The 23,471-nt window shown below is 38.2% G+C and overlaps 1 protein-coding gene across 4 annotated transcripts; it reads left to right on the top strand.

Moving 5' to 3' along the window:
* Positions 1 to 5,464: 5,464 nt before the first annotated feature.
* Positions 5,465 to 21,371, top strand: Serbp1 (SERPINE1 mRNA binding protein 1). Of its 4 annotated transcripts, none has more exons than XM_048439982.3 (8): positions 5,465 to 5,886; positions 9,212 to 9,362; positions 10,113 to 10,253; positions 10,381 to 10,452; positions 11,193 to 11,312; positions 15,837 to 16,014; positions 18,836 to 19,009; positions 20,216 to 21,371. In XM_048439982.3, the coding sequence occupies exons 1-8, from the start codon at positions 5,574 to 5,576 to the stop codon at positions 20,270 to 20,272; spliced, it is 1,206 nt and encodes a 401-aa protein (XP_048295939.1). In that variant the 5' UTR covers positions 5,465 to 5,573; the 3' UTR covers positions 20,273 to 21,371. The 4 variants fall into 4 exon arrangements, with proteins under 4 accessions (XP_048295939.1, XP_048295941.1, XP_048295940.1 ...); XM_048439984.3 differs by having other exon boundaries at positions 5,466 to 5,886; positions 11,238 to 11,312; XM_048439983.3 differs by having other exon boundaries at positions 5,466 to 5,886; positions 10,363 to 10,452; positions 11,238 to 11,312.
* The last annotated feature ends 2,100 nt before the right edge of the window (positions 21,372 to 23,471 follow it).

Raw genomic sequence — 23,471 nt, 5'->3', positions numbered from 1 at the left:
AGAAAGTCAAAAGTAAACATTAGCTTCACAGCATATGAAATATGACCTTAATAAAAAAGGGAGCTGGGCAATGGTGGCACACACCTTTGATCCCAGCACTCAGGAGGCAGAGGCAGGAGGATCTCTGTGAGGTTGAGGCCAGCCTGGTCTACAGATTGAGTTCCAGGACAGCCAAGAACAGCTAAGATGACAGAGAGAAACCCTGTCTTGAAAAAACAAAAACAAAAACAAAAACAAAAACAAAAAATTCCTCCAAACAACCACAATAACAACAACAACAAATAACCTATGAAAAGCTCTTAATTATCTAGGCACAAGGACAATATGCAGATTTAGGAAATGTTTCATATTTTCAAACATAGTAGCATTTTGAACACAAATATCCAGTTTTAATACAGAAAGTAAATCTAAGCCGTGTGCTGGTAGTGCATGCCTGTAATCCCAGCATGTGGGAGGCAGAGGCAGACAGTTGTCTGTGAGTTCGTGGCCTAGTCTACTGAATGAGTTGCAGGTCAGCCAGAGCTACACAGAGAAACGCTGTCTCAAAAAACTAAGAAAGAAACAAACAAAAAGTAAATCCAAGGATATGGAATTTTGTGATCACTCTTGAGGAATTTAAAATCTAATTTTGCTACATTTATTTATTTGTGTGGGGGGTGGCAGCACATTCACATTCTATGACAAATGCGTGTAGGTTAGAGCACAACTTGTTAGAATCAGTTGTATTCCATTTTGTGGGTCCTGGAAATCAAACTCAAGTTGTCAATTTTGACAAGTGCCTATACCTGTATCTTGTTGGCCATTGAATGATCTTTTAAATAAAAGACTTTATATGAAAAAAATTAAGAGAAAAGAAAGTAAAAAATTAGCCTGTAGAAGAAAATATTTGCAGATAATATATCTGATGAGATAATCATCTAACGCATATGAAGAAGTCCTACAACACAATAATAAAAAGATAAACATAGTAATTAATACAAGTTAAATAATCTGAGTAGACATTTTCCAAAAAACATGTAAGAAGGGCCAATAAGCAGGAGCCAAGGTGCTCAGTTCTATCAGCTACCAGGGAAGAGCAAACCCAAGACACACAGATGCCATGTCTTATACAGCAGGATGGCCATGACCAAGGACAGAACAAGCCACAGCAAGGTCATGAAGGTCTGGGGCTTTCCTCATTGCTGGTGGATTAGATGGAGTGGCCTTTTGGGAAAATAGTTGAACAGTTTCTCAAAAATGTTAAGCACAGTGTTACTGTATGACCCAGAAATTCTAATCTGGTATGTCCAAGGAAATATCCCAAATAACTGAATACATATAGTCACACAAAATCTGTAAACCAGCATTCATACAGCATTACTCATAGATGATAAGACATGAAAATACCTACATTTCTGCCAACTTGAAAAAGAGATAGTTAAAATTTGGAAATAAGTGGAAAATTATTCAGTCATAAGAAGCAATAGAGTACTGATTTATGCTATAACAAGTATAAACCTTGAAGACCTTATATAAGTGAGAGAAGGAAGCCAGTCATGAAAAGACACACACTGTATGATTTTATTTGTATGTAGAAAATGGACACACACAAAGAAAAGCACCCTAGTGATTGCCTAAGGCTGAGAATGGATGGTTTCAGCTGTGTGAATATACTAAAAATAAATGAAACAACTACACAGTACCCTTTCCATGAATGGATTCTTTGGTCAATGAGTTATAGCTCAGGAAAGTTGACTTTCTGTTTTTTGTTTGTTTGTTGTTTCATTCTTTTGAGACAAAGTATCACTCTGCAGTCCAGGCTGGCCTTGAACTTATGGCAGCATCCCTACATTAACTTACCCAATTCTGGGACGGTGGGTGTGACTAGAACACTAGCTCTGTGGGTTTTGTCAATGATGTTCTTAATTTTTTAAAAGAGCATAATGGAAGACAAACAAAACAAAATATAACCACCTAAAGTTTAAAATCAAAAGGCTCACCCTTCAAAGTAACTTTAAGGTAGCAAAATGGGGAGTACAATGTTTCTGTTTTTAGCTCTGCTAGTCCTTAATTTTAGCAAGACCTCAGGCCTACAATATTATGCTGAAAGCATTTCATCCTCATACATAAAAGATTGGTCCTTTTCATGAGAACTTTCTTTAATGTGTTTGTTTTGTTTAGAAAAATGAATTATCCATTTGGTAAACTTAAAATGTATCAGTTTCCTATTTATTTTTATGTGATGCTTGTTTTTCCCAATGTGTCCTACTAAAAGACAATTATAGTTTTATTTTAGTAGTTGTGGTAACTATGTAAAGATAGACTTTTTCCTGGCCTATGGCCCTCACAATGATAGAGATTGGGTTACTACCAAGGTGTAAGACCAGACTGCTTGGGGTTGGAGAGATGGCTTAGCAGATAAGAGTGCTTGTCTTCCAAGCAGACAGGGTTCAGTACCCTAGCACACACATGTTGGCTCACAAAATCTGTAATTCCAGTTCCAAAGGCTCCAGTGCCCTCTTCTAGCCTGTAGGTGCACATGTGGTCCACATTCATACATGTACGCAAACATCAATACACATAAAATAAAATAAAAAAAATAAAAAAGATCAGATTTTTTTGGGCTCTTCATCAATGTGAATTTATGGGGAATACTAAAACACAGTTGTACTAAGCTATATACTTACCTCTAAAGATCACTTTAATTTCTGAGAATAAAGGCAAAATTAGTGCTAGTAGTTGTGAAATAATAACTAGACAGTAGATTTTAAGGTGTAAACGGCTTAACACCCTGGGTTTTATTTGTATACTTTAAAAATGGGCATTAACCTTTATCTGGATTAGCCAGACTCTAGCTTTGTAAATTCTCTGAAGACTCTCACTGTCCTCTCAAATGTTTACTCCTGACATTCTGAAGTTATCACAACAGGCAAATTCTCTGGAGTGTGTCAGTGTTATACATTTCTAGGTAGCCAATTCTACGTATAATCTATATTCTTAGGATAAACAATGTCAGAGGAAACTGACCAAGCAGAGGCCCTCTCCATTCCCTATACTGCGATATGGGAGAGCAGCTTATCCTCACTGTGCTTCCTTTTCTCCTCCCCATCTTCCTCTGGGGACTGGAGGGTTTCAGACACGTTAGTGCTCTACTACTGAGCTACAACCCCAGCCCTCATTTTCTTCACCTTAAAATGAGACTAATACTTACTTACAGAGCCAATGAGGATTAAATGTAAAGAACTTTAGGCACATAGTATAATATTGTTTTAGTTATTAATATTGTTATTGTGGCAGTGGTGAGAAAAAGGTCAGAGTTTCTGGAGATGCCTCACGACTACAGATAGTTACTATACTTGCTGAAGAGAAAGCATTTGTTAAAGTGTGATCTTGAAATTGTACTTGAGCTATTTTCTAGGGGTGGAGAGAGTGTTGTGGGGTATCGGCCAGAGAAAACTGGTAGGACATGGGTTAAGTCAATAGACAGTATTTATTAGCCATCTGGCAACGACATTGGATGTTCAGGGTCCCAGTGGAGCCCTGAGCTTTTCTCAAAGTGAGCCTTTAAGGACAAAAACCATGTGCTTGGTTGACACAGTTCAGTTAATAAGAATAGTTGGCCAGAAGTGGAACTACAGAAGCTAAAACGCAAAGTTAGTACATTTTGAGACTTTCCCAGAACTATATGGGCTTTGATGGATTGGGCATTTGTTTTGGTTTTGGCAGGTGGCACTGTCTACGTTGAGTTTTAAGCCTGAATGGTATTGCCATCATGGAGTTATGCTAAGGTCTGGGACCTGCTATAAAAAGTATGGCTAAGATCTGCTGGTTTAGTATTGGTAAAGAGTCTCTCTGTGGGAGAGAGGGAAGATGTGGATGTGTGGGTGGGGGAATGAAGCAATGGGGAAATAAACATTGAAGCATTAAGGAGAATAGAACATAAGAAAAGCAAGAGGCATGCTGCTGACACCTGTACTAGAATTCTGTCTTCTAATTTCCTCGAGGCATTGATTTAAAATATGCTCAGAAATTGTTATTACCTTCAAGCATGTTGTCTAAACCTGTTTAGTTATCAGAATTTCAACACTTGTCTTCACTTCTATCAGGACAGAGGCTGGTTTATAGAACTGATGTCAACAATCTCATAGTGCAGTTAGTAGACTGCTACTAGAACTTAACTAACATAAGAGTGAACTTGGTAAATCACATCACATGATTTTACCACTTGTGAAAAGGGGACAATTATTGACCTAAAAAGATGTGAGGATAAAGTATTCCTAGCACCTGCTACTTGAGAGATACATTTTCTATTACACTTTGTATCAATGAAAAAGATTTACAAACTATGTTTCTAAAGGTTCCAAACTAATATCAGTGTTTTCAAGCCGTTTCTAAATTAAGTATGTAAATTAATTTTCCTCCCTTCACACATAATAGTGTAGTTTACAATCATTCTTCTTGTGTACATCTTTTGAGCGGGGTGTGTGTGTGTGTGTGAGGGGGTCTTCAAGAAAGGATTTCGCTGTGTGGACCGCAGTGCTTTCCGAACTTGCTCGGTAGGCCAGGCTGACCTCGAACTCAGAGATTTGCCTACCTCGGTGAGAGTACTGGGATTAAAGGCACGCGCCACCAGCTCCCGGCTCTTGAGCACATTTTACTAGAAGCACCATCTCTTAAGCCGTGGGTGGCCAGATACTGACAGATCAGTTAATCAGAGTGAATCTAGAAAGCGTTTCCAAACATCGCCTTTGTAGGCTTGCCCGGGCGTCCAGTGCTGCAGTCGGGCGTTAACAGCTCTTAAAGCATGGTCGCAATGACCGGAAAAGGCGCGCAACCTAGATAGTTCAACTCGTCTTTTTGATTAGTTCTGCCACCCAAATTCACGGCTCGGTGAGGGCAAGCCAGGAATTCCGTTCCACATTAAACCGAACTGCCTCGATTCGCTACGAAGGGTGGAGGATAGCTCCAGAAACCTAACCGCTAGGGACGTGCAGTAGAGCGGCCGCAAACTGCAAACTACGGGTGGTTAGAGTGGCACCTTACCCCCCACCCCCCGCCGGAAGTTTTTGAGGCTCCAGTTACTAGATCTGGGAGTCACCTTGACTCTCTCAGAAAGGTGGAGAAAGTCCTCGGCCGGAGACGGAGTGGGTGAAACCAAAGACAGAGAACACTTTCGTGAGCAGAAGGCGCCCTCACGTTTTCCTGTTCTCAGGGGTCGCTAAAGACCGAGAGTTTTAGGGTGACAAGAGCAGGTGGCAGAACTCCGCCCAGCACACGCTCCTCCACCTTTAGCGAGCACGCTTCACTCTCTTCCTGAGATCCCGCCTCTCAGGCGCGCGCGAAGGGTTGCTGCGCGGTGCACGCTGGGAGTTGTGGTCCAGCAATAGGTAGTCGCTTCAGGATGCTCGGCTGCGGCCTACGTGCCCCATGGTGCTGTGCGGCGCAGGCCGCTCCCGGATGTGTGCTTGTCGCCGGAAGAGAAGGCGGCCCCCCTCTCTCGGCCCGGCCATCTTGTGGGAAGAGCTGAAGCAGGCGCTTTTGGCTCGGCGCGGTCCGCTGCAATCCGTGGAGGAACGCGCCGCCGAGCCACCATCATGCCTGGGCACCTACAGGAAGGCTTCGGCTGCGTGGTCACCAACCGATTCGACCAGCTATTTGACGACGAATCGGACCCTTTCGAGGTACTGAAGGCAGCAGAGAACAAGAAAAAAGAAGCCGGCGGGGGCGGCGTTGGGGGCCCCGGGGCCAAGAGCGCTGCTCAGGCCGCGGCCCAGACCAACTCTAACGCGGCGGGCAAACAGTTGCGGAAAGAGTCGCAGAAGGACCGCAAGAACCCGCTGCCCGCCATCGTCGGCGTGGCCGACAAAAAGGAGGAGACGCAGCCGCCGGTGGCGCTTAAGAAAGAAGGTAAAGCCGGGCGAGGCACCCGGTGGGGGAGCGCCGGGCTGGCGGGCGGGCCGGGGGCGTGCGCCGCCGCGGCGTGTGCACTGGAGGGGACCGCGGAGCCCACGCCGCCCGCAGTCGCGGCGGGAACCTTCCCGCCTCGGGCTGACTGAACGTGCTCCGGGAGGGCTGCCCGGGCGTTCCCGCCGATTCGGCCCGGGCGCTCGCCGCCTGCCTCTGCCGGGCACGTTTCCTGGTCGGCGTGCTCCTGGGTGCCGCTGCCCGCTCTGGGCTCTTGCCCAGCCATCTTGTCCCACAATGGCGCGGACCCTCGTGGACGGGCCGGGGCTCGGAGTGTTCACCCGGGCTGCGTCTCAGTTTGGGGCAGTGTTCGAGTGGAGGAAAGGTGCTGTTTGGGCCGCACGTGTGCTTTTGATTGCACCCTGGCGCTCTCGTGCCAAACTTAGTGTGACTTGCTGGCGTGAATGGAACTGGTGGAAAGGAGAGGAGTTTGGCCCCACGCGTTTTAGGGGGAGTTCTGAAGGAAGACCGGTCACTAGCAGAACCGTTCTCGTGTCGCGATTCCCTCTTCCAACTCCCTTGAGTCCCCTGGTCCTAGGGCTTTCCCGAGTGCCCAGCCTGTCACGTCCCGGCAGCAGAGCTCTTTGGAGTCTGCAGCTTTTCCTCCGCACGTGCGTGAAGCGTGGTCAGGTCTTCATTAATAGTCTCTTGCAGGGCGCTGAAAGTTTTGTAGTGGTTTCGATTTTAGCATTCTTCCCCAATACTGGTTCATTGTGGGTGAAAAGGCAAAGCAATTAAGGGTCAAGAAAAAGTACAAATTGAGTAGCAGGTAGGTATACAATCTAAGCTGTGAATCTTTGAAGTTGCCTTTAGGTGGTAACGTTGCCCCTTACTGCCACGTGCTCATGAAAGGAATTGTTTAGGTTTTGGATTAAGGTATCTTTTGGGGCAGGGTTTTTTTTTTTTGTAAGGCGTGGAGTAAACATCCAGTACCTTGTTGATTGGATCAAAGGAAGACTTCTTGTGCTTAAAAATGATAGATTTGGAAGGGCAGCATAGCTGGAGTGTTAGAAGAAACATCACTTGGGGAAAAGTACTCAGCCGGTTAAGCCTCTTGACAGCACACAATTTAAGGTATTTAATTCTTGTGTTAAGTAAGGAACACTGGCTGGTGTATTTTAAACTGTTTACCTCCTTGAAACACACCAGGTTGTGTGCTCACTAATTAAAATGTTCAGCGCATTAATCTTAATTTAAATTACTCAGTTTTCACCACGAATCCAATATGTGATCTTACCTGGAAACTAAGATCGTATGTCATACGTGTAGGAAATTTGTATTTATGGCCAGGATAGTTTGTCATATACTTGAGTCTTTCGGAAAACTTCTACCTTTCTGATCGACGTTTTCCTTAGTATTTTAGAAGGTTTTTTTGGGGAGGGGGTGATATTGGAAGTAGAACTCAGGACCTTGCTCATGCTGGGGGAAAGCTGTGCTTCCTTGGTCCTCCACTCTTAGATCACTCTAAAGCCAGAGTTACTTAAAAGAAAGTTACATATAAGGGGAAACTTTGATTAAGAATGTCAGTTCTGTGTATTGGATGGTAGTTGGTACCTCTAAGAAAGGAAAGAATTGTTAATCCATGGTGTGTCCCGAGTCTCGATAACACAATGTTGGAATGTTTTGGTTTCCTTATATAAATTTTTTAGTTTTTGTCTATCTGAAGAACTTTAGAGTTAAATGTAGATGAGGTTTTTGGATTAAAAAAAAACCTGGACTGTACCACAGTTAAGGGTGAGTACATCAAAAGAAGCTTGCATGCCTTAAAAAATGTCAATCATTTTTCATTAGATGAATTTACTTTTTGTGGTAATATTGGTAGAATCCAGCGTTTTGCACACTTTAGGCTAAAGTAGCTCTCACTGAGCAACACTTCCATGGTGAGTTTAATAAGTTTTTCTGATTATGAGGCCTCATTGAATATTGGGTGGGGAACCAAGCCATTGTTCCTTGGGTGTGTTTAGCTTGGTTATCATTACAAGGACTGAGTTCCATAGCTCCACCCTAACACACTGTACTCTGATGAAATTTATGTAAATGTCTTGGTATAAGGTCCACATTTAGGGCTCCTCATAAGAATTTACAGAGAATGAGCTTTAAATATTAGCTGCACGACTAGTTAGAGATATCTGAACAAATTGGTATATCTTGATGGTGTTCCATTTTCCATAAGTCATATAACTTAGTATTTTACAGAAACAATTTTTGTGCTGTTTTTATACTGTCAAAACCTATGGTTTGGTAAATATGGCTTGAGCATATCTGAAATGGTAGGCATATTTAACCATCAACTTGTCTTTAAGACCATCAATAATTCAATTCATATTGGTTCTTTTTGTTAGTTTCCTACGTTATCAGAAAAAATAGAGGCAGAAAAATTAGTTATGCCTTCTTAAATGTCACTTAGTGCCATAAGTTCTCCATTTTCTTTTTTTACGGGTGAGTACTGTGACTGAACTCAGGGCTTTGCATGTTACTAACATTCTGGACAGTCGCACCCTTCTTAGTACGTAATTGCTAAATGAGGACCTTTGTGTGATCTGTGAAGATGCTTTGAAAACAGATACTTAAGAGCAGACCTAGAAAAAGGCTTCTGCCCATACTAATAATGAAGTATTTCCTAATGGTTACATAATAGTGTTAATGTTAGACTTGCAAATATGTATAGAGATTTGCATATACATATTTGGACTTTGATAATGAGTTTTTCAGGTTAAATAGCTCTATTTGCTTGTTTGGGGTGGAGTTGGGACGTGGGATCCTTGAACTTGCAAACCTGCCTTGCCCCAGTCTTCTAGTGTTAATATTGTAGGCACCACGTCCACCTCAAATAGCTATTTTAGAGTTTTTTTCCTGACTCAAGAGTTCTTTATTGCCCCCATTCAGATTATATAGAAAAATAATAGTGTGAATCTCCCTGTTTTCTGGGGGGCATATTTAGGGAATATCCAGTACTTGGTTATTTATGAATGGATACTGGTATTAGCTTTGAATTCTCTAAAGCCAAAAATATATCACTTGACTGAAATATTTGTAAGTTTAAAATTTTGTCATGGGAGACTTTGACTTTTTGGAAAGTAAGGTGTGTTGGTGACCAGTGATTTCCTAGTCAGTTATAGCATGTAGATAAAGTTTGAGATGTGTACTGTTGAATGAGGATGTCCTGAAACAGTTCGTTATACGTGGCTGATGCCCATCAGCCTTAATAGTCTAGGCTAAATTTTTGTATTGTAAAAATGATTTGCTTATGATGGTTATTTGTCATAAGGAATAAGGCGAGTTGGAAGAAGACCTGATCAACAGCTTCAAGGTGAAGGGAAAATAATTGATAGGAGACCAGAAAGGCGACCACCTCGGGAAAGAAGATTTGAAAAGCCCCTTGAAGAAAGGGGTGAAGGAGGTGAATTTTCAGTTGATAGGTAAGCCTTAAACAAGTTTTTCTTGCTTTGTTCTCTTATAGTTAGATCTTAATGTAAAGCTGTAAATTGGGCATAATTGCCAGGTAGTAGTTGGGGTGTTTGCTTAAGTATGTTTCAGAGAAATGAGAATATGTGTTTTTGCATTTACATTTATGGATAACATGTTCTAAGTTAGAGCTCTTTTTTTTTTTTAAAGATTTATTATATAGTGTGTCCTGTCTGTACATATGTCTGCAGGCCAGAAGAGGGCGCCAGTTCTCATAACTGATGGCTGTGAGCCACCATGTGGGTGCTTGGAATTGAACTCAAGACCTCTGGAAGAGCAAGCCAGTGCTCTTAACCTCTGAGCTATTTCTCCAGCTCTAAGTTAGAGCTCTTAATAGTAAATATTTTAATTGAGTCAATGGCCAGTTTCTTTTCCTTCCTCTGTTTAGAAACTGAGTTTAAAAGGACAGTGCTATTGTCTGTCACTTAGGCAGGCTAGATAAGAGTATTGGTAAATACAAGTATGACTGATGCAGTGAGTCAGCCAAAAAGTGTGTACTAGCCGCAATGCTTTAAAAATAGCAAAAGTTTGTAATTCTTCATTTATATGACTAGAAATAAACTTTGAATTTTCTACACAATGCATTTAGTTGTTAGGTTATGAACCAGTAAGCATAGTCTATATTATACTTTTGAGTATTGGAGTGGATTTTTTTTTCTGTTTCTGGAAACATCAGAGATAAAATTTTTAAATTTGTTTTGCAGACCGATTATTGAAAGGCCTATTCGAGGCCGAGGTGGTCTTGGAAGGGGTCGAGGAGGCCGTGGACGTGGAATGGGCCGAGGCGATGGATTTGATTCTCGTGGCAAACGTGAATTTGATAGGCATAGTGGAAGTGATAGATCGTAAGTTTTACTGATTGCTGTATGTTTTAGATTTAAATGTGCTTATTTAATAAAAACAAAATTTGAATTTCTAGAACTAAAGAGTATAATGTTAACTCAGTTTTGTTAGTTCTTTTTCGCATTACAGTGGCCTGAAGCATGAGGACAAGCGTGGAGGTAGCGGATCTCACAACTGGGGAACTGTCAAAGATGAATTAACGTTGGTATTCTGATTTTTTAAAGTTAAATAATTATATTTAAATTAAATAATAAACCAAAATTCTAATTAATTCTTATTTATTATTTAAATTAGTAAATCAAAACTTACTTGAGGCTTATTAATACTTAAGCTTTGTTCCTGAGATCATTGAAGTTCTATCTGTCTCAAAGCTATAACCTTATAATGTCTTATGGGATGTTTATATTTAAATAAAAATAATTAAGGATTTTAAAAACTTTATTTTTGTCATGGATGTATGTAGCTTTTTCTGAAGCCCTGTGATGAAAATGCTGGGGGTATTGTGGTATTATGATTTTTTAATAGTTTGAACTCTAGCTATTGTAGTCTTCTTACAAAATTTGATAAGCCTTCCATCTTTTTTGTTTTTGGATTTTTTGAGATGGGTCTTATATAGTCCAAGCTAGCCCTAAACTTGTTGCGTAGATAATTACAGGTGTCCATTATTGTTGTCTGACAAATAAAGCCTTTTAAGAATGTGTGAACTTTAATAATTTGTTTTCTTAGAGGTCTACTGGAGAGTGAAATAGAAAATAAAATTAGTATTTCTACTAATAATTTTATTAAATATAAAAAAAATGTAAATAAAAATAATTTTATTTTCTATTTAATTTTTTTTAATTAGTAGAAATACTAGGATGTAAGAGTTTTACTTTGCTATGAAGGACTTTTGGCTACATGTAAATGGACCTAGATGCCTTTCTTTTTCTTTCTTTCCTTAGAGAGTCTCCCAAATACATTCAGAAACAAATATCTTATAATTGCAGTGATTTGGAGCAATCAAATGTGACTGAGGAAACACCTGAAGGTGAAGAGCACCCAGTGGCAGACACTGAAAATAAGTAAGTGGTTTTGTGTGAGGATGTAATACTCCAGCCAACATGGAAACTTGTCTGCCTTTTTAACAATAAAGTAACTGATTTAGTGGCAGTTATTTGATAGCACAGACATGAGACTTTCTTGCTGAGACATTGTCTTATATTGTGTGTGTAGTTTAGGGTGGCCTAGAACTCAGTATTCTCTTGTCTCACCTTCTAAGTCCTGGGAATACAGATGTGTACTACCATGCCTGACTTGGTGTTGGTTTGGTAGTTTTGCCATTTTTATATACCTTAGCAAGGTTAAGGAATATATATTTTAAGTAAAATGTTTAAGCCCTAATCACAAAGATAACCTGTTGTTACCCAGGGATGAAGGAAAAGGAACAAAGTACTTTGCCTTCGAACTTTAGGAAGGGTAGTTCTAGTGATGAATTTAGTTCTGAGATTCTGAATAGGTAGGGTGTGTGGAAAAACTGAACCAAGCTGTGGTGGTGCACTCCCTTTTAATTCCAGCACTCGGAGACAGAGGCAGCTGGATTTCTGAGTTCAAGGCCAGCCTGATCTACAAACTGAATTTTAGGATAGCCAGAGTCACACAGAGAAACCCTGTCTCAAAAAAACTAAATTGTTGGTATAAAAGGTATTTGTAGTGTTTAGTCATAGTTCAAATAATCTCAGCATTTTCAGTTATAAATACTAAAGCAAGACAGAAGTTGAAAAACAACTTTGTAAAAAGTAGGTTAAACTGAAAAGCAAAAAGCAATGAGAAGAATGGTTTTAGCTCATTAATCTTTTTTTAAAAAAAACTTGATGTGTGTGAGCCATTTGCTTTTGTGTGTGTTAAGTGCACTACATTCGTGCAGTATCTACAGAAGCCAGAAGAGGGTGTTGGAGTCCCTGGAATTGCTGGACTATTAACACATGCTACAGTAAGCAAACAGGGTGTGGAGGTGCTTTTGGCATAGTGATTTTTTTGGGGGGGGTATATTATGGAACTCAATCTACTGGATATGACATGAGCATTGCTGTCTTGAAATCATGGCAGCTTTTCCTTAACTAACTTATGGGGCTTGCCAGGTGGTCTGAGGACCTGTACCTTCTCTGAGTATGTATAAGCCATAACTGATTGCTAAGGGATGGGGGAAGCACTTCTCTGTTGGTGTTATTGCTCATAGATTTTCCATGTTCCTGTAAATAACCAATGCACCCATGTTCCTGTAAATAATGAAACACATTGGTCCACCAAGCAGGTGTAATAATTTTCCTAACTATGTATACTTGATCTGAAGTGAATATGTTTCTTCATGTCTACCCTGGAAAAGTTAAGCTCAGCACAATATATGCCAAATGGTAAAATTGTTGGATCTGTTTGTAGGTTTTTATTCTTTTGCGAATCTTTGATTTCCATTGTGGTTGTATTGCGGTACATTTCTGAGGGTATTTTCTCTGCATCCTCACCAGCATTTCTTCTTCTGTTAATAGCCATTTGTGACTGTGGTAAGATTATCTCATTGTGATTTTGATGGTGTTTTTAGTCAGGGTCTTAATGTAGCTCTGACTGCCCTTTAACTATGTGATAGAGGATTGCTTTACTTTTGTATGCTTCTTTCCAAGAAAAGGGATTACATTGGTGTTCAGTCATGTCCAGTTTGCTTTGCTAGGACTCTTATGTCAGTACCTCATACATACTAGGTATGTACTACCATCTGAGTTACATCCCCAGCCCTGTGGTTTTCATTCAGTTTTAGCACTGATAATTACTGATGTTGAACTTTCCTTTTTTTTTTTTTTTAATTATTCTCTCCATTTACTTTGTGTAACAGTCCTAGCTGATCTAGAACTCACTTTGTAGAGCAGGCAGGCTAGTCTTGAACACAGCCTGCCTCTGCCTCCTAACTGCTGGCCAACCCTTACTTACCCATTTTTTTTAAAAATGTATGTTATGTTTTTTTGTTGTTGGGCTGTTTGCCTTTGTTATGTATACTCTCTATTAGTCACTTGATGAATGGGTTACAGGTTTGCCTTTTTTATTTTTAATCCCATTAGTCAGATTTTGCCTTTTCTTTTCTTGGGGGTTCTTTGGCTGGACCAAGTCCCTCAAGTATTCCTTCCATTTAAACTCTGTTATTTACCTGCATTCATGTGGTACTTATGGAGGCCAGAGAAAGTTACTGGATCTGGAGTTGTAAGTGATAGACTGTATGTAGATGCTGAAGTTTGAATCTGGGTCTTTGGGAAGAGTGGTTAGTGCTCCTAACTGCTGAATCATTTCTCCAGTCCTGTTGGGTTTTGAGATAGGGTCTCACTATTGCAGTGCTGGCCAGGAACTCGCTATGTAGTCCAAGCTGGCTTTAGTTCACAAGGAGATCTGCTTAACTGTCTGTAGTGTTGGGATTAAAGGTACATGCTACCACACTCCCTATGCAAGTTTTTTAGCTGTTGAATTGGGACCTCTGAGGCTACTTCCAAAAAAAAAAAAAATGAAATGTGAAGTGCTGTTTTGGTGAACAACTGTTAATGGTGAGAGGAAGCATTGTATTTTCTGGGCTTGTTGGAATTAGGAAAACAATCATTGGGATATATAAAAGTAAATTAGATGCTTGTTTGAATTAAGAATTCGTGTGTGTTTTACATTGGAGGGGTAAACATAATGTGGATTAATGGTAACTCACAAAACTAAGCACATCTTTTTGTTTTAAACATATTTGAGTCGCTTTTAAGGTGATCCTCAAGACTGTAAATGTTGCCCAGAAGGAAATGATACATTCATGGGCTATAGAAAGTATTCCTCTACTTGGGACCCAGGAGCAATTGGGGATAATTGTTCTAATGAAGATGATGGTCATCACTTCAGAGTAGTTTATTCTTATAAAGTAGGGGGAAATGAAATGGAATGTAATCTTTTATTTTCAGGACAAGTTTTTTTTTTGTTTGTTTTCAAGACAGGGGTTTCTCAGTCCTGTTCTGATAGACCAGGCTGGCCTCGAACTCAACTGAGATCTACCTGCCTCTATCTCCTAAGTGCTGGGATCAAAGACGTGTGCCACCACCACTTGACCAGGATAAGTTTAAGAAGCAAAACTGTGTTTAAAGGTGGGTGTCATGGACTGTCAGAACTGACAAGTCATTAGGAAAGTTTTCCAGAGCTTTAGTTCTGTCATCTGTAAAAGTGACTTGGTAGACTTGATATCCAATATCCTGTCAAGATTGAATGTCAGTTTGTTTCAGGAAGATGTAAGATAGACTCTATCAAAATATAAAGAATTTCATAAAGATATTTTAGCAGTGATGCTAAACTAAAATCACTTGCTATCTTTGGAAGGAAACAGAGTTCCCAAAATAGCAAATGATTTGTTTAGTGACATTTGGAATTAGAATAAGATAATGGATTCCTAGGCCTATGCTTTATGTAGAAAGGGGAACAGATAATTAAAATAGTTAAGATTTGGGAAATAACTTGATATAAATATTGAAACCACTTTCTTTTGTGGACAGCTCCATTACTAGTGAAACCTCAGTCTCCTGTCTATGTGTTGGACAGGAGGTTGGCTTGAGAGTTGGAGTTACATTTCAGATTTGTAGAAATCAGGCTTGTATACTTTGCTAGAGTGCTAGTTACTAAAATAGAAGAGCAACAAATAGTTGTCTTTATAGATGAAATGAAAATGATGGAGTTTTGCAGGTGGTTCAGTCAGGAAGTTATCTACTGCTCAAAACTTTTAGACCTGAGTTCAGTCAGATTCTCTAGCACCCACATAAAAGCCAACCTTAATCCTCCCAGTGGGTATGGGAAGATTTTCTAGCCTAGCCAGTTGGTGAGCTTCAGGTTCAGTTAAAGATGTGGTCTCAAAAAATAAATGAGTGATCATGAAAAATACCAATATTGACCTTTAGCATACCTTTGCGTGCACGTGCATGCATGAACACGGGTATGCACCATATACTGGAGAAAGTAGACCATGAGATTAATTACACAAGAGGGTACAGTATAGTTAACAAATGTGTCTTATGGGTTGATAAGGCAACTTCATGGTAAATTGTCATTTAAGAAAGCAAGTTGTAGCTGAGTGGTAATGGCACACGAACACCTTTAATCCCACCACTCAGGAGGCAGAGGCAGGCCGGGATCTATGTGGGTTGAAGACCAGCCTGGAGTACAAGCTTGTTGCTGAGTTATACAAAACCCTGCTATTCTCTGATAGTCTTTGTAATGGGTACTAACAGTCAGGGTCAATTTCCTTATAATTTGAAATATGTATATATATTTAATTTTTAAAAAATGTGTATAGGTGTTTTGTCTCCTTGTATGTATGTATGTGTACTATTTCCTTGTCTGTTGCCTATGGAGAAGAGGTCTCTGGAACTGGAGTTACAGGAAGTTGTGAGCTACTGTGTGGGAACTGAACCACATATGTCTGGAAGAGTAGTAGCCTGTGCTCTTAGCCATCTTAACATCTTAACTTATTTATATTTTCAGCCCTCCAAATATTTTTCTACAAAGTAGTGACAGTCATCAGAAATAAAATTTAAATGTATTTTTCACAGGGAGAATGAAGTTGAAGAGGTTAAGGAAGAGGGTCCAAAAGAGATGACTTTGGATGAATGGAAAGCTATTCAAAATAAAGACCGAGCAAAAGTAGAATTTAATATCAGAAAACCAAATGAAGGTGCTGATGGACAATGGAAAAAGGGATTTGTTCTGCATAAATCAAAAAGTGAAGAGGTAAGTTAAAATTTCAATTGTGACTTGAATGCTAATTTTGTTACATTTTCTTGCAAGTAACTTTTCCCCCCAAGATAGGTTTTTTTCTGTTTAGCTCTAGCTGTCCTGGAGCTTGCTCCATAGACTAGACTGGCCTCACTCAAAGATATCTCCTGCCTCTGTCTCCCAAATATGTGCGCCACTGCCTCCCAGCTAATACAGATAACTTTTATCTTAATTTAGTGTAGGTGACTTGCTCAGAAAGAAAAAAAAATAACCAGGACTCAGAAAATGTTAGTATTTTCCTTTTTATGGAATGGTGTCTTAAGACTGATTAGAGTTTCTTTTACCTAAGAAACATGAGAACTAATGCAAATACTTGAGAAAGTCATGCTGGTGGTGGCTTATGTGAATATGAATTTAACCAGATTATTTCTTGCAGCTTTTACTAGCCTTCTGATAAATGTATTTATTCAGGTCATAAATTGGGCTGTGTCAGAAAATCAAATCCTGCCATTCTAAGGTACAATTAAATGTTAGGAAGGCAGCCTAAGATTGAATAAGACTTTGTTCACTTCTTTTTGACATTGGGGATTGAACCCAGGACTTGGATCATGCTAAGCCTCTGGCACTCAGTTTCTTAATACTTTTTAGTTTACTAGACATAAAAATGGCTGGGACCAATATGGGAAACACTATTAAACTGAGGTTAAATAGTTGGTTTTCTAAGTTTAGTAGAGAAGGGATGGTTTTTAATATTTACTCCATAAAAATATAAATGAGGAAATTGTCTTGTTAGGTCTTAAAAATACATTTTGTTTCATTAGAATGAATTTTTTCTGACACAGATCTAGATTAACTTTAATATATATATATATTACTTATAAAGAGATAAAATAATTTAAAACTAAATAATATTGGTTTAACAACTATTGACAATATATGCCATTAATATAAGAGTATTTGTTTTTTTCAAGTTAGAATGAATTTTTTTATCCCATTTCATACAGATAAAAAATTGTTAGTGTCATATGAGTAGATCACTATAGGTGGGACTCCTGATTGAAGAATAAAAGTTAATGCAAAAAAGATTTACCTAGGCTCTGACTGTTTAATAGCTCATATATAGAAAAACAGCATAGTGTGGGGTTTGGTACTGTGGTTTCAGCCATCTCCTGAGTTTTAGTAACCTCTGCAAATATTGGGGTCTGCTGTATCATGCAAGGTAAGATACAATAAGAATTCTGAAAATTATAAAGTACATAATTGCTTCTGAAAAAATTGGAACTTTGATGATCTTATTTATCAAGTTACGTATTTGGGCTCATACATTTATTGTGCCTTTGTGATGTGTACTTATTTTAATATGGGCTTACTGATTTATTTCGTATCTGTGTAACAAATAGTGGGGTGGTTCTGAGGTGGAAGAAATGTGGTTTGGAGAATGGTAAACTGAATCATTGTACTGACAGAGCTGAGGTCAGAGCAAGTTGACATCCTAGATACTCTAGAGAGACAAGTGTGTTTGTTTGGTGTCTCATTCTAGAAGTCAACCTAAAAGTTAGGAATGTCCCCTGAACATCTCGGTAGTAAACCATCCAGGTTTAAATTATTCACTTAAGTTTGTTTTACTTTTGTGGTCTAGAAAGTTAATACCAACAGTACCAAACATTTAAACCCAGGTAAAAAAACAGGCAATAAAAACATTTTTTTATTTGCCTAGTGCTTTTGTAGATTTATTTATAATTAATGATTTTTAGATTTTCTTAAAATTTATATTTGAGGAACTGTTGTCTTTTAAGTTGAGTTGTCATAACTAAAGGGATAGAATTTAATTTGGATATCAGTACGTATATGGTAACAATGTAAACAAAATGTTCATTTGTGTTTTAGTTATTGGCTGTGATAGATACTCCAGGTAGCTAGAAAGGACAGTTTACTTGTTATCCTTCAAAATAAATTTTGTATGTATTAATAAAAAGTAGACTTATTAATACAAAGCAAACTTTTCAGCCAAGGATTAAAACTAATTCATCTACGATATATAACAGTGAGACATTAAGCAGTATTAAATTCTATTCCTCCTTCCTCCAATCTGAGGCATAGGGCTTATATATAAAGAAGATCTTAGTTTTATAATGCCTCATTTATTAGAGTGCTTTTAGTGTGTTTAAGGTGTGGATCTATCTATAGTTTTAAGAGTTTCTTATGTAAAGCCTATGTTGTTTGACTTTTGAAGTTGGCAGTTAAGTAATCCTTATCTGAAATGCTTGAAACCAAACATGTCAGGTTTTGGGTTATTTGTGCAAAACATCCCTAATTTGAAAATTAGTATTTGAAGTAGTCATGCTTGTTCAACTTTTACTTGCATATAAACTACAAAACTTAAATGTGTACATTCAATCTTAGGTAGGAGGGCCTAGTTGGGAAGAATGTAGATTAACAAAAGCCTTAGATTTATTTATCACTGGTGGGAACCATGTCTTCATTCAAAGTTCATCAGGGATTTGCATTGGAATTCTGATTTGAAGGACCTGTTTTAAATGTCATATAGATTAACTATTGAAGATAAAGGTCTAGAGTGGAAACTTGTCACTTGGATTATATGTCATTAACTAAGGACTGCTGGTTATTGCCTGCAATTCAGAGAAATTTGTGATAAGGGAAATGAAATGAATTCTTATTTCACAGTTGAATTTATTGCCTGTAGAGCTAGAAGTGGATATATTCATTCATACAAAGTACAGAATTGCTAGTTGGTCTTTTAAAGAGAAAGTGCATTTAGAAATTTTTTTGCATTACTTAATATTATTAACCCAGGGGCCTTTACTTACCATTTTAGGCTCATGCTGAAGATTCGGTTATGGATCATCATTTCCGGAAGCCAGCAAATGATATAACGTCTCAACTGGAGATCAATTTTGGAGACCTAGGCCGCCCAGGACGTGGTGGCAGGGGAGGACGTGGTGGACGTGGGCGTGGTGGACGTCCAAACCGTGGCAGCAGGACTGATAAGGTGATTTTAAGATGTGTTTTTCTATTTTAAGCAGTTTAGAACTTGTAAGAGATTGCTGACTGGATGTGTGTGGAGGGTGTGGAGGGTAAACAGAACTGAAGAAGGAAGTGATTGATTTTTCAAGAAACAGCATTTTGCCACTGTTTTACTGTGGCTCCCGCAGGCCTGGAACTCTGAACTATGTAGCCAAGGTTGTCTTTGAACTCTTTGATCTGCTGTGGAGTGCTGGTATTAAACACATGCACTACACCTGGCCTTAGTTGTCTTTGTTTTAAAGAACCTTAATGATTACAGTAGTGCTGCCAGTAAGGTGAATTAACTATACTATTGAATTCTTACTTGTGCTTGTCAGGGTTAGGTTTTTTGTATATTGGTATAATTTCTCTATACTTGGGGTATTCTCACTACTGAGTAAATTGAGGTATAGAAAATTCTTAGGATTGCTCCTTTTCCTGAAACATTTGTCTATGCCATGATGTAAGAGTGGCATGTAATTTCTATCCTCTGTCTGTCTGTCTGTCTATCTCTCTTAAATGGGTGCTCTACCAGACTGTTCCCAAATTTGCCATCAGGCTTCACTCTCCCAAAGGACTGTGACTGTAGGTCTTTATACCATGTCTTGCTCTCAAACAAGTTCTTAATGCAGATTTTGAGTGATACCCAAGGAGGTGATTTGGAATTCAGAATTGCTTGTTGACAATATTAGGGATTAACTATAATGTCCACTTTGAAAAATGGACCATAGAATCCTGAATTCATGGTATATGCATTATTTTATTTTGGGAGCCTGTTTTTTTCTTTCTTTTTTTGTGTTGGGGAGACAGCTCTCGCTCTGGCTGTCCTGAAACTCACTGTAGACCAAGTGACTTTTGCTGTCCAAGTGCTGGGATTGGCAAAGATCTTGTCTAAGGGGGGGGGGGAGGGGGACCAATGTGGAAATGTATCAGTCTGTGGTGGAACACTTAATCCAGTAATATATAAGCTCCGCACCTGATCCCTCACATGTCAGATATTAGAAACATTCCAGTTGAGTGTATAGTTTTAATCTGATTTATAATTTTATTTTTAGAGTTAAAGCTTCAATCTATTTTTATGTGATGTTTTAGCCTGAAGACTTTATAGAATTCAGTGTCCAAATATAGACTGGTAGGCTATTTTTTAAGATTTGAAAATTGTGGTTAATTTTTTTTTTTTTTTTCTCCTCAGTCAAGTGCTTCTGCTCCTGATGTAGATGACCCAGAGGCATTCCCAGCTCTGGCCTAACTGGATGCCATAATACAACACTGGTTCCTTTGCGGACCCTCCCGTTCAAAGCTTTTGCATGCTTAAGGATCCCAAACAACTATTAAAAAAAAAAAGACTGTCATTCATACCATTCACACCTAAAGACTGAATTTTATCTGTTTTGAAAACGAACTTCTCTAGCTACACAGAAGTAACAAATATGTTAGTCAGTTTTGTATTTAGAAATGTATTGGTAGCAGGGATGTTTTCATAATTTTCAGAGATTATGCATTCTTCATGAATACTTTTGTATTGCTGCTTGCAAATATGCATTTCCAAACTTGAAATATAGGTGTGAACAGTGTGTACCAGTTTAAAGCTTTCACTTCATTTGTGTTTTTTAATTAAGGATTTAGATGTTCCCTCAATTATAAGCTGGTTTTAAATATTAGACAAAATACTGGTTTTAATATCTGCTTTGCATTTTCACACATGGTCAGCTGGGACATGTAAACTTCTGATTTACCAGATTTTATGCTGCGTGGAATACTAACCACTGTGTATTTTAACTATATATTTTTATTTGGGAGTTGAAATTTTGTTTTTCACATCTTATGATAGCTGATATATACTAAATCTTTATACAGAATTATCAGTACTTGAACAAATTCAAAACACATTGGTTTATTAACTCTTGGTTCATGCATGGTTTATTAGGTTAAAATTATACCTGATTGACCTATATTTACTTTTAAAATGTGTGTCTTCTCCATTTTAAAAGTAAAACTAAACACTGCTTTTGGAACTTGTGTAAGTTACTTCTTGTTAAAGACACAGCCTGTGTTCAGTGAAATAGTTCTGTGGGTGGGTTTATGTTCCCTCCAATAAGGCGGGTGGGGTAAATTAGTTTGATTAATACCTAATAGTTAAACTTGTGTAAAATAAGAGTTTGATCATATGGTCGTTGTGTTTGAAAGACCCGAAATCAAGATGGTTATCTGTAATCAACAATCTATTAATTTGTAAAAACCAAAGGGCACTCATTGGTTAGTTTGCTGAGATGGAAAGCTATCTTGTATTTTAAAACCATCTTTTTAGGCTGGAACAGCAACACCGTACATAAAATACAAAACAAGTATCTTGTTTATGATTTTTGTCCTGGGTGGATAGAGAAATGCTTCACAGAAATTGTTAAGTATCAGTTTCCGTTTCCTCCATTAGAAAATTAGGTAATTAATGGATTCTTTGAACAGAATCATCGCTTGTTAAGTATGTACATGGAATTATCAAAAAGCAAGTTTTCTAGGATACTTTTATTCACATTTATTAATTAACCAGGGGAGGAATTTTATTCAAAGCTTTAAGACTTATCAGTTAGTATTTTCCTTTAAAATCTCTATTGTAATTTTAGAAATAATGGATATTTCAATCTTGCATTTCCTAGTTAGATGACTGGTTTTTATGTACACATCTAAAAGATATTGTATAGGTTATTCATTTATTTGCATTTACTTATGGTTGCCAGCGAATCTGACAGCTTGGAAAGAAGGTATTTTTTTTAAAATAGACTTGTGCTGATACTTATGCTGCACGTGTTCTCTACCAATGCTTCAAATGTTTAGTCCTTTGGTCCTTTGAGACTGCAGCATATGCGCCATTAAGTATGTTTAAACTTTCAAGTATCTAATTCACTTTTTAATAGTAACGTCTTTATAAATCCCATTTTCCAACAACATGTATAAAACACCACCTCTTAGAAATACAGTTTTACTCACTGAGTCATTATCACCAGAAAACATATAGTGGCATTTATAACATTGTTGCATGCTTTCAAAGTAGGTTGAATTGGTTGAGGTAGGTCTGTTTCTGTCTGATACCTGTGAATTTCCTTTCAGGTCCACTTTATATCAAGAACCAAACGTAGACTTTCTGTTTTTTAAAAACAGCAATTTATTTTCATGCTCATTTTCTGAAAGATATAAAAGCAATCACATGGGAGCCCCTTTGTATGTTTCTTGGCTTCCCTATTCTCGATCTCTGCACTGTTAAGATGCTACTTTTAAGATTTCAAATGTTTAAATATGTGGGATTTAATTTGAACCTTTTGAGTCCTATATTTGCGATAAATAACTATCATAATGACAAAGTTGGATAATTTAGTATAGTAATTTTAAGAACGGATATAATAGTTGGCTTAAATGCTTTTAAATATAAACGGCATCAGTTGAACTTTAGAATAGTTCTAGCTTGGATTGAATGGAGGATATAGTTTATTAGTTGAATACTATTTGGAGTTTTTCCAGAGATCTTAAATGTACTAGCGGGTACTACAGTTCTTTTTATTCAGTTCAAGGCACGTAATTTCCAGAGCTGTGACTATATTTGGTTTATTTTGGGTATGGGTTTGAGAAGATTATTACATATTTCTTCTGATTGTTATTTTTATAATTACTAAATATGACTGATGAAATAGAAAAAAATGTTATGTTTAGTGTGCAAGTAAAGTGTAAGTAGTTTTTGTTGTTTTTAAAAACATCAGAGCATTAGTAGGTGGAAGAAACCAGGTATTAAAAATTAAAAATGAGAAGCTGCCAGAACTTTACTGATGTTGACCTTGAAGGTAAGACAAAGCAGACACAACTGTGGACAGACCCAACAGTGAACTAACTGGTATAGTATACCTATAATGCATGCCGTTTTGTTTTCCTATCCCCACTACTTTAGTGCTGGTTATTGGTGCTGGGCAAGTATGCTGAGCTATAACCACAGCACCAGAGTAAAGGAAAAGTTTAGGAAATATATTCTAGCCCAAACCTTTGTGATTGTAGTGAGATTACTATGTAAATATTCAATCTGTCATATCTCCACATTAACTAAGAACCCAGAAACCAGACTACTAGTAAGCTTTGAAGTGTGTCTAATAACAAGACAGTCAAGTATTACCTTATTGAATGGTTTTAGTAATTACCTGCTTTGGCAAAACCACTCGACAGGTGTTTATAAAGGTTTATTTGAAATGCTAGGGATTTGTGTATTCTAGACACACGTACTGCCACCAAGCATTCCTCTACCATGTAAAGTTTTGTTGGGGTAAATTAGCTGCTTTTCCGAAGTGTGAATAGGTTTTGCTAGCTATTCCCTTCCTAACTGACTGCTGTTCCTGATCATCCCAGGCCAGAATGTAAAAGCTCCTTTAAAATAAAAGCTTCCATCTATATGTCCTTTAAGTCCTGCTACT

The sequence above is a fragment of the Myodes glareolus genome, chromosome 6 (assembly GCF_982192425.1).
Source record: "Myodes glareolus chromosome 6, mMyoGla1.1, whole genome shotgun sequence".
Classification (NCBI taxonomy): domain Eukaryota; kingdom Metazoa; phylum Chordata; class Mammalia; order Rodentia; family Cricetidae; genus Myodes; species Myodes glareolus.
The sequence above is the reverse complement of the archived record's forward strand: the minus strand, read 5'-3'. Positions and strand labels throughout refer to the sequence as shown.

Excerpts from the sequence above, each read along its gene's own strand:
- Serbp1 (XM_048439981.3), top strand. The coding sequence starts at position 5,574 with ATGCCTGGGCACCTACAGGAAGGCTTCGGCTGCGTGGTCACCAACCGA. Across the intron at positions 10,453-11,192 it reads ACTGTCAAAGATGAATTAAC|AGAGTCTCCCAAATACATTC; the intron begins GTTGGTATTCTG and ends TTCTTTCCTTAG. Across the intron at positions 16,015-18,835 it reads ATAAATCAAAAAGTGAAGAG|GCTCATGCTGAAGATTCGGT; the intron begins GTAAGTTAAAAT and ends TTACCATTTTAG.